This window comes from Dipodomys ordii, unplaced genomic scaffold (assembly GCF_000151885.1).
Source record: "Dipodomys ordii isolate 6190 unplaced genomic scaffold, Dord_2.0 Scaffold94, whole genome shotgun sequence".
Taxonomy (NCBI): Eukaryota; Metazoa; Chordata; class Mammalia; order Rodentia; family Heteromyidae; genus Dipodomys; species Dipodomys ordii.
In genome coordinates this window covers 1,011,321-1,022,142 of record NW_012267310.1, presented here as the reverse complement: position 1 = coordinate 1,022,142, position 10,822 = coordinate 1,011,321, and the positions used below count along the sequence as shown (strand labels likewise).

General features: G+C 46.7%; 1 protein-coding gene across 1 annotated transcript in view; it reads left to right on the top strand.

The window, feature by feature from the left end:
- Positions 1 to 10,822, top strand: part of Map7d2 (MAP7 domain containing 2) — an 80,403-nt gene that overhangs the window by 13,968 nt on the left and 55,613 nt on the right. The window contains exons 2-3 of the mRNA XM_013026457.1: positions 4,137 to 4,214; positions 6,101 to 6,264. Coding sequence (XP_012881911.1) covers positions 4,139 to 4,214; positions 6,101 to 6,264 — 240 coding nt within the window. The 5' untranslated portion in view covers positions 4,137 to 4,138. The remainder of the gene's footprint in view (positions 1 to 4,136; positions 4,215 to 6,100; positions 6,265 to 10,822) is intronic.

Sequence of the window (10,822 nt, the reverse complement as noted above, 5' to 3'; positions counted from 1 at the left end):
TCCCTCAGCTCTTCAGCTCAAGGCTAGCACTCTACCACTTGAGCCACAGTGCCACTACCGGCTTTTTTCTTTTTGCTTATGTGGTGCTGAGGAATCAAACCCAGGGCCGCAGACATGCAAGGCAAGCGCTCTACCACTGAGCCACCTTCCCAGCCCCTTCCTTCTTTCTTTTTTCTACATCTGCCTCAGAGCAGCTACACTTGAATGGAATCAGGAGTGTGCCAGCAGGCTTCTCATTTACCACGGAGCAGTAGGGTAGCTACGCACACATTTGAGTGCTTCAAATGTGCCCCACGTGCCTGAGGGACTGAGCTTGTACTTGGTTTGATTCGTTTACACTGACACAGCTATATGTAGTTGGTGACCAGCAAGTGAACAGCACAGAGATTCCCGGCTAGCCAGGTTAGGCTGTTTGAGTCACTCCATCCCCTTCAGTGGGCCAAGCTGAATTGCTTGCCACAAACAAGAAGAGACAGTTATACCCAGGGTCCTCTGGCTACCCTCATTCCCCACCCAATATCAGCATCCGTGAACTCCATGCCATCAGTGTGAGAAGGGAGCAGACGACTGTGTGGGCCGTCGCCACCTCTGTGCTCAGCTGGCTCACAGTATTGCCTATTTTATACTTCTCCAGTGATTTAGGCACATTTCTCCCGATTTGCAGGCTTATTATTCTTGGGACCAGGACAGGATTTGTTTCCTATGCACCTCACTGGGTCAGAGGCCTCTATTTTTTCCTTTTGGAAAAGTGATGGAGAGTATGGGTGTTAGAGTCAAGTTCTCACATTAGAATTTGGCTTTCTCTGTTTCTGATGGTACAACCCTGGACAAGTCAATTAACCTCTCTGTTCCCTGTTTCTGCACTTGTAAAGATGAGACTTATAATAGTACCTATGTTATCATAGGCGAGTTGGGCACAGTAAATCCAAGCAGAATTGCTTTATCATCCTCTCATTATAATGATGTGATGGCCATGAACATGATGAAGGAAAGAATTTGAAGGTGTAACTCTTACACGTGTCCACAAGGGGGCAGCATAAGACCAGGCCCATGGAACACTGCTCCGTTCTCAGGTTTGCCTTAGGTATGGGTAGTAGGTCTTTTAACATCAAAACTGTGTCACAGAGTGGGGCTTGGGGCCGCCTTGGGTGGGTAGGTTGGTGTGGATGCTAAACGGAAGAAAACCTCAGGCATTCTCGACTTTAAAGCTTCTTGCACCCAACAAATTCATACTAATGTAACTCATGAAGTAGACACTAGAACCTGAAAGCGTGAGGCAGATTGTCGCCCTGCTCCCTGTCACTAACTTCTTGCCTGCCTTTGGAGCCCTGTGTGTGCACCTCAGAGCCAGTGGGGGAAGGGACTGGGGCTGAACCTGAGGAGACCTAGACGTAAGTCAGCCATAAGTAGCCATCCGTTGCTCTCAGGCTCACCAGGGGAGACCGAATTCCAGAGATCTTAGTGGGAAAGGAAGATGAAATAAGGCTTCCAGAAATTGTTGACTGCAGGGTATCATGGATCTGAGGGACTGTGGGGTCTTGGAGGCAGGTGGAGTTTAAACAAATGTGGCAAGTGTGGTGAGGAAGGGGGGTATGAGAATGGGAGGGGTAGGACATAGTCTCAGCCAGAAGGTATGAAGGAGAAAAGGCAGAGCTGAGGTGAGTCACTTTGTCCTGGATTGAGAAGTTTGACGTTTTTTTGTCCGTTGTGGGGTTTGAACTCTGGGCCTGGGCGCTGTCCCTCAGCTCCTCAGCTCAAGGCTAGCGCTCTACCACTTGAGCCACAGCGCCACTTCTGGTTTGCTTGTGGTTTATTGGAGATAAGAGTCTCAGGGACTTTCCTGCCTGGGCTGGCTTTGAACGGTGATCCTCAGATCTCAGCCTCTTGAGTAGCTAGGATGACAGGTGTGAGCCTTCAGTGCCCAGCCAAGTTTGACCTTTTTTTTTTTTGGTCCGGTCGTGGGGCCTGGACTCTGAGCCTGGGCGCTGTCCCTCAGCTCTTCAGCTCAAGGCTAGCGCTCTACCACTTGAGCCACAGCGCCACTTCCGGCTTTTTTCTTATGTGGTGCTGAGTAATTGAACCCAGGGCCTCATGCATGCAAGGCAAGCACTCTACCACTGAGCCACCTTCCCAGCCCAAGTTTGACCTTTTTAAAATTTATTTTTTCCTGGTCCTGGGGCTTGAACTCTGGACCTGGGTGCTGTCCCTGAACTTCTTTTGCTCAAGGCTAACGCTCTACCACTTGAGCCACAGCACCATTTCCAGCTTTGTCTGAGTGGTTTATTGGAGATAAGAGTCTCATGGACTTTCCTGCCTGGGCTAGCTTCGAACTGCAAACCTCAGATCTCAGCCTCCTGAGTAGCTAGTATTATAGGCGTGAGCTGCTGGTGCCCGGCTTGGCCTTTAAATTCATAATCACATTCATGTTTTGGGGAACCTTATACTAATTAAGGGCTTGCAGAAAACAAACATGGAGAATAGGACTTGCAGACCCTGAGAGGGTTTTGTAGTACTTCTGTCTCAAGCTTTCATATCCCAAACACATAATACAACCTGGAAAACCAAATGCACATGGGGAACTTTGACCGTGGGGAAGGATTACTGCTACTTACACTGCAGGCCTGGCTTCCGGGGCCTCTTTCCTAGACATCAAAAGGCAAGGGCTTCCCTGAAAGGAGTGCAAGTTGCTATGGCAGCGAGTCATTCTGGAAATTAGTGATGCTCCCAGAGAGGAACGCCTAGGCCCCAGGAATGTGAGTGTGCTTGCATTAGCACTAAAGCGTACTTCTCCATAATGGGGTGCTTAAAAGCCAATTGTAACAGAGGGTAGTAAATTATTTCTAATCTTAAAAAAAACCATGAAGAGCCATTTAATCTATAATTTACAAAGCCTGTTGGGGTCCTATAGGGGGTGAGTAGAGATACTGAGCACCAGGGATACCTGGATTGTGTGTGTGTATGTGTGTACACGTGTGTGTGTGTGAGAGAGAGAGAGAGAGAGCTGTCCATATTATTTCTAGGCATCTGAATGACAAATACATGGGAATATATTATATTCATTCCTCCTTTGTGATTCTGAGATTGACATCAGAGCAAACTTGGCACAGCCCAAATCCGACTTGAGCATTCCGTTTCACAGTGCTCTCCTCAAGTGCTCGCTGTGTTACTCAGCATGGGACTGTTAAAAAACTATTCACCATCTGTAATAATTGGTATCCAAAATGTTGTCCATTTTGGGGCTTTTCCTCTTCCCTAGGTGCTGCTCCCTAAGATCTGGGAGCTAGGCTGGAAGAGGCCCGGCGAGCTTCTCTGCACACTGCCAGGCCTCTTGGTCAATCACTGTACTTTCTGATCCCTTGAAGGTCAGGCATGGGGACAGAGGATTAGGGAATGGGCTTGGTTCTCCTGGGCTGGTGTGGTTGCTATTACAGGAACACTCAGAAAGCTGCAGCTACTGTCCCTTGGCTGTTGGGACCTGCGCAAGTGTGGTGGGGATGAGCCGATGGTGATGGATGATATGTATATATATATATAGCCAGACGCACGCTGTGTGCCTAGCTGGCTTTAGCACTCAGCTGACAGGGAGTATGTCAAAAGTTAAAACCAGAGAGCTGGGCAACCGTAGCTTATGCCTGTAATCCTAGCTACTCAGGAGACTGAGATCTGAGGATTGAGATTGATATCTAGCCTGGGCAGGAAAGTCCGTGAAACTCTTATCTCTAGTAAACCACCAGAAAACCAGAAGTGCTGTGGCTCAAGTGGTAGAGCACTAGCCTTGAGCTGAAGAGCTGAGGGACAGTCCCCAGGCCCAGAGTTCAGGCCCCACAACTGACCAAAAAAGAAAAAGTTAAAATAATATTTGGGGATGGACACTGGTGGCTCACGCCTTTAATCCTAGCTACTCAGGAGGCTGAGAGCTGAGGATTATGATTCAAAGCCAGCCTGGGCAGGAAAGTCCATGAGACTCTTATCTCCAATAAGCCACCACACTACTGGAAGTGGTGCTGTGGCTCAAGTGGTAGAGAGCTAGCCTTGAGCTGAACTGCTAAGGTACAGCGTCCAGGCCCAGAGTTCAAGCCCCATGACTGACAAAATCCAAATTAAAAAAAAATCATATTTTGTTTTCTTTCTTGCAGCTATGGATGGATTTTTAAAATCCGATGAGAGACAAAGATTAGCTAAAGAGAGACGAGAAGAAAGAGAAAAATGTCTGGGTAAGTTCTCTACTTTGGTTCACTAGATTCAAAGAAGTGGAGATCTGGTCATGTTCTTTTTTCAAAAGGCCTTAAACATCTGTCAGTAAATGGGACGAGAAGCGGGACTGCCCTCCATCCACATGAAGCGTGACTGGCGTGTTCAAATGACTGCCTCACCCTCCGAACACTTCTCTCAGCACACAGTGGACCTCTGCTGGGTCCTATGCCCGGGGCTCGCTGTAGACGTGGTGGTAAAGAAAAACAGTCTATTCATTTATCTGAATCAGGGAAGGGAAGGGGAACAACAGAAGGCTGAGACAAACGACAAAGGGGGAACCAATGCCACAGCGATACTCACAAGACACTGTTGGAAATGATCTGTACAACCTGGGTGGGGCGATGTGAGGGAGGGAAAGAGGGAGAAAAAATGAGGGAGGGTAAAAGCTCCACACACAATGTAGTCACTTCTGTAATTAACCCCAGTGTGATCACCTTGACAAGAAAAGCTACAAATTCAAACAAAGAAAAGAAAACCAGTCATCATGCCTGACTTGGGAAAGTCCTAATGTCCTCAAGGGTAGATGGCCAGCTTCTCTTTGGGGCATCTAGAAGGGCCATCATGAGAAGAATTGAAGCCGGGCACTGGTGGCTCATGCCTGTAATCTTAGCTACTAAGGAGGCTGAGATCTGAGGATCATGGTTCAAAGCCAGCCCGCCCACCTGTGAGACTCCTATCTCCAATAAACCACCAGAAAACCTGAAATGGTGCTGTAGCTTAAGTGGTAGAACACTGGCCTTGAGCTGAAGAGCTCAGGGACAGCACCCAGGCCCAGAGTTCAAGTCCCACGACTGACCAAAAAAAAAATAGAGAAAAATCATCACGGAAGTCATTTTCTGCATTAGAACAGGGTGGTAGGCAGTAGAGACCACCCCAGGACAGGGTACTTGAGATAGGTTGATGGTGATTTTCTTGAGGAATTGAGACACCTAAGGATCTTTCAAGTTCTTCCTCCTTAGCCTAGTCTAGTTTGACAGAGTTAAGAGCTTCTTAGTAAGTATTGGCGTGGTAAGAATACCAGTCTTCTTTGTGTATTTTAAAAAATCGTATTTTATTGTAAAGATGCTGTACAGAGGGGTTCCAGTTACATGAGTAAGGTAATGAGTACATTTCCTATCGAGCATTGTTACCTCCTCCTTTGTTTTTTCCCTACCATCCCTTCCCTCCCCACCTCCCCCCAGCAATGTGTGTATTTTGACCTTTTGTTCAGCTCACTGCTTAGTGCCCGCACAGTTAACCTTATCTTTTGAATAAATGTATTCTTTTTTTTGGGGGGGGGGTCTGGTCATGGGGCCTGAACTCTGGGCCTGGGCGCTGTCCCTCAGCAATTCAGCTCAAGGCTAGCGCTCTACCACTTGAGCCACAGCGCCACTTCTGGCTTTTTTCTTTTTGCTTATGTGGTGCTGAGAAATCGAACCCAGGGCCTCAGGCATGCAAGGCAAGCGCTCTACCACTGAGCCACCTTCCCAGCCCTGAATAAATGTATTCTTGTAGCTATCATTTCTCAAGGTAGTATGTGACTTTGCTAGTGTGTGCAAGTTTGACTCAATGATAGCAACAGGAGTCATAGCTCCCATGGTGGGGGGCACCTATTGTATACTTACTCCTTTACTCTCTGTCATATTGTGATGTAGCAAACATTACTGTTCCCCTTCCACTAAGAAAGCGAGGCAGACAAATGACATAGTTAACATGCCCAAGCCATCCAGCTAGTGGCAGAGGTGCCTTGCTCTCAATCACTGCATGCCTTCATTCCAGCAGACTCTTCACTCCTGTGTCCTTGGTCTCAGTTAACCCACCTGGATTGCTCTCAGCCTCACACCTCTCTTCTGCTTTCCCATTCCAGCTGCCCGGGAGCAGCAGATCCTAGAGAAAGAGAAAAGAGCCAAGATCCAATATGAAAAGCAAATTGAGGAGCGATGGCGAAAAATGGAGGAACAAAGGCAGCGTGAGGACCAGAAGAGAGCTGCTGTGGAAGAGAAGAGGAAGCAGAAGCTCCGGGAGGAGGAGGTGAGGTCCCGTGAGCCTACCGCCCCAGACACATTAGCAGCTCAGCTAGCGCATAGTGCTCAGAGCGTGCAGGCTTGCTGCCCAGCTCTGGACAATGGGAGAGACTTGCTCTTGGAACCTTGTCCTGCTGTCTCATATCACCTTCTTCCAGCACCGTGACACAGTGATCCAGTAGCAACTGTACTTCTAGGAGCAAACAGACCTAGCCCATTTGACTTAGGAACTACTTTGCTGTGTGAACTTGGCTAAGTTTGAGTCTTGATTGTTTTGCTTGTGTGCAGTGGAGGGGTAGATTTGGTGGTGTTCGAGACTGTTTCCAGGCATAATAACCTTTTCTGACTCTAAGATGCAGGGATTATGACAGGGCTGGGGATGGAGAGCAGAGGATTTCAGTGGGGAGCTCCTGCTTCCACAGCACCCATGAGGCCTGAGCCTGAGCTGTGAGAGTCAAGAGTAACTCCTATTTACCACTGGACAATTAGCTTACCTACAAACACAAAGATGGTTGTGCATGTCAATTTTATTGTAGTCCATTGCTTTAATTATCCTTTCTTTTCAGTTACCTTTTTTAAAAAAATAGAAGGAAAGCAGTTATTTCCTACAGAAGCCTTCATTGCTACCCTCTGAGAGTATATTTAGGAAGTATATTTGGGGGCTAGAGCTGTGGATCAAGAGTTAGATGGCTTGCCTGTAATGACAAGGCCCTGAGTAGAAGCCCTAATACTACCTTCAACCAAAAAAACATATTTGGATTATAGATTTTCTTTTTTTCTATGCTAGTACTGGGGCTTGAACTTGGGTTCTGGATGTTGTCCCCTAGGTATTTTGCTAAAGGCTGGCATTCTACTACTTGAGCCACAGCTCTACTTCTGACTTTTTATTTTGGGTCCAGTCATGGGGCCTGAACTCTGGGCCTGGGCGCTGTCCCTCAGCTCTTTAGCTCAAGGCTAGCACTCTACCACTTGAGCCACAACGCCACTTCCGGCTTTTTCTGCTTATGTGATGCTGAGGAATCAAACCTAGGGCTTCATGCATGCAAGGCAAGTACTCTACCACTGAGCTACCTTCCCAGCCCTTAACAAGTATATTTTGAGGATACAGTCATAGCCTTGAATCAGGTAATAATCATGACTCAAGTTTTAATGTTAACAATATAGCAGTTTAGAAATCTCCACAATGGGATACAAAGATTTTTGTATAAATTTATCTTTTTCCTTTTTTTATTGTGAAAATACTGTACAGAGGGGTTACAAGATAATGAGTACATGTCTTATCAAGCATTGTAGCCTCCTCTTTTGTTTCCCCTTCCCATCCACCCCCTGCCCCCCTCCCAATCCTCCCCGCCCCCCCTCCCCCCTGCACCAAAGTTGTAAAGTTCGTTTTCTACATACGACTTGTACATCTCATTGTTGCAGTGGGTCCACCTGTATCCCTATTTAAACGACTTGTTTTTCCCCTTCCCCTCCTCAAATTATACCGGCATCAAATACAGTGAAAGCAGGGGTTATACTGTGGGGGAGGGACATACATAGCAACAAAGAAATCATCTTATAAATGTGTTAGAAACAATCGCATGAAAGAAAAAAAACATTTGAATACATATCTTAGGGTTCATTTCCCTAACATCACTGACATTTTCTGCTTGACTCAGACATATACTAGATATTGCAAATAAGGGAAACCATGGGACCTATGTTTCTTTGGGCCTGGCTTACTTCACTTAATATAATTTTTTTTCCAAGCCTTTCCATTTCCTAACAAATGGGGCAATGTCATTCTTTCTGATGGAGGCATAGAATTCCATTGTGTATATATACCACATTTTCTTGATCCATTTATCTACTGAGGGGCATCTGGGTTGGTTCCATATCTTAGCTATAGTAAATAATGCTGCAATACACATAGTTGTGCTGGTAGCTTTAGTGTGGTCTTGTTTGTGATCATTTGGGTAAATGCCCAAAAGTGGGATTGCTGGGTCATAGGGGAGCTCTATGTGGAGTCTTTTGAGGAACCTCCATACTGCTTTCCAAAGTGGTTGAACAAGTTTACACTCCCACCAACAATGCAGTAAGGTTCCCTTCTGTCCACATCCCCTCGAGCGTCTGTTGTTATTAGAGTTCTTGATTTTAGCCATTCTAACTGGGGTGAGGTGGTATCTCAAGATATTTGTATAAATTTAGTATTTTTACTATTTCTGAATGCTTGTCTGTCACTATTATTTGACTTCCCACTTCCTTTTTATTTTAAGAGCACATAAAAACATCTGTACAAGCATACACAATGAGATGCATCTTTGCTCATGATACACCTGCTTATGGTGATCTCTCTGTTCGTCTTAAGCAAGTGAAGATCTAAACAAAGCTCTTAATCATGGCTCACCATTGCTGCCTGCAGCGTGATGGCTGTGGCTTTATCTGCTCAGCTCAGTCCTCAAAATGGCCAAAAGCCTGTCTAACTCTCTCTCTCTCTTCAGCTCCCAAGATGGTCCCAGGAATGAAAGGAGATGACTTTTGTGAAAGTGCCCAACAAAGCATCTAGTACAGAGTCATCACTCAGAAATGTGACATTCCGGCCAATTACTTCAGCTGACCTTAACAGATTGTAGCAAGGTCAGGAGAGAAGTACCTAGAAGGAATTGTGGCACCAAGTGTATAGATTATAAAAAACAAAACAAAAGCCCATTTTCAACTTGTATCTTTCTCATGAGTCCCTAGATTTGCCCATCTTCTTCTTATCCTCCATTCTTGATGACTTAGAACTTGTGCCCACTGTCCCTGCTCTCTTCGTTTCCATTCCTCATATCCCGCTGATTCATGAGAAAGCTCGTCGCTGCCGCATGCAGGAAGGAGCACTAAGAAACGTTACATTCGATGCTTTCCTTCTCTCACACATCCTCCATATCACAGGGGCCACTTGGGAGGCAGTTCCTGTGTAGCATTACCCTTCATCAGCAGGGCTGGAAGCATGTCAAATCCAGCAGTCAGTCCCTTGCAGATGAGGGAATACATGCCAGATGGTTGGTCCTGATGCAGCTGAGTCTACTGATTTCACTTCTGGCAAGTTTTCTACTTGGTACTATGCTTCCTTGCACCTCTACTATGGTGGGGGCAGGGGAAATGCTGTCTGACCCTTGTCAGCATAAACACAAGCTGAGCTTGCCTTTCTCTTCTCCTTGGGTGCAGGATGGTACAGCCTGAGAAGGCAGGACTAGGTTCAGAGCTGGGCTTCCCAAGGTTGTGTAGCCACCTAAGGAAGGAGAAGCTTTCTGCTGCCATCTGCTCCTACCCTCTGGACCCCAGGAGATCCAGGCATAGATGGGGCCCTTGCCGCATACAGGCCGTCCAGTGCAATCACATCAGTGTTTGGCTGCGTTACCCGTACTGAGGCCCTATTTAGTGACTTCATGGATGTGCTTTAGGATAACAGGATCCATCTTCACTGTGGAAATACCAATCCAAAGGCAGCTGTCTGTGATCACTACAATGCTTCTTGGAGAGCTCTGTGAAGATGGTTGCATGCTCAGCACTTAGATGTAGAGACTCTTGATTCTCTTCTCGATGCTCAACTTAAGTCTTTTTTTGTTGCATCTTGACTCAACCAAGAAAAAGCCTCTTGTGCAGGCCATTTTGCTTCTCCATCCTATTGGAAAATGTGTTGCCTAACAGATCCTCCCTCCCCAGGTCTGGTATTTAGGAGAAGACAAGAAGCCAATTGCTACATGAAATGCGGCCCTCCCCTGCCTCCTTATCACTGTGCTTGCCACAATGTTGTTCTTGGTAAAAGACCTCATATCTCTACCAAGGTAGAAGTGAGTGATATTTCAGCATTCCCCACCGCAGTAGGAATGTAAGAAAGCACAGAAGCAAATAGAACATTATCTGGAGGTTAAGCCACTTGAATTCAGCTTCTGCAGGACTGTTTATCATAGTGTTTCCTCATCTCAATGCAGAACAATAGCCTGACTCCCAAGAGTTGACAGCAGCCCAGTGCTGGTGGCTCACACCTGTAATCTTAGCTACTCAGGAGGAGCTACTCAGATCTCACTGAGGATCACGGTTCAAAGCCAGCCGGGGCAGGAAAGTCCGTGAGACTCTTATCTCCCATAAACCACTCAGAAAAACAGAAGTGGCGATATGGCTCAAGGAGTAGAGTGCTGGCCTTGAGCTGAAGAGCTGAGGGACAGTGCCCAGGCCCAGAGTTCAAGCCTTATGACTGACAAAAACAAAAAACTGAAGGCTACTCAGGCTTGTCCTGAGGAATTGGGGCTGAGGGGGGTATAGTATCTACTGGAGAACCTGAACTTGAATTTATTCTCTCATTGGAGAACACCTTCTCTAAGATGGGTTCCTATAGTGTCGACCTTCTGTACAGGTCCAGAGTTGAGCTGCTGGAACAAGCTAGTCTGGGTTAGGGGAGATAGAATTTAGAGGAGAAGAAACTCCAAGTTTCTTTTTTTTTTTTGGTCGGTCGTGGGGCTTGAACTCTGGGCCTGGGCGCTGTCCCTCAGCTCTTCAGCTCAAGGCGAGCGCTCTACCACTTGAGCTACAGCACCACTTCT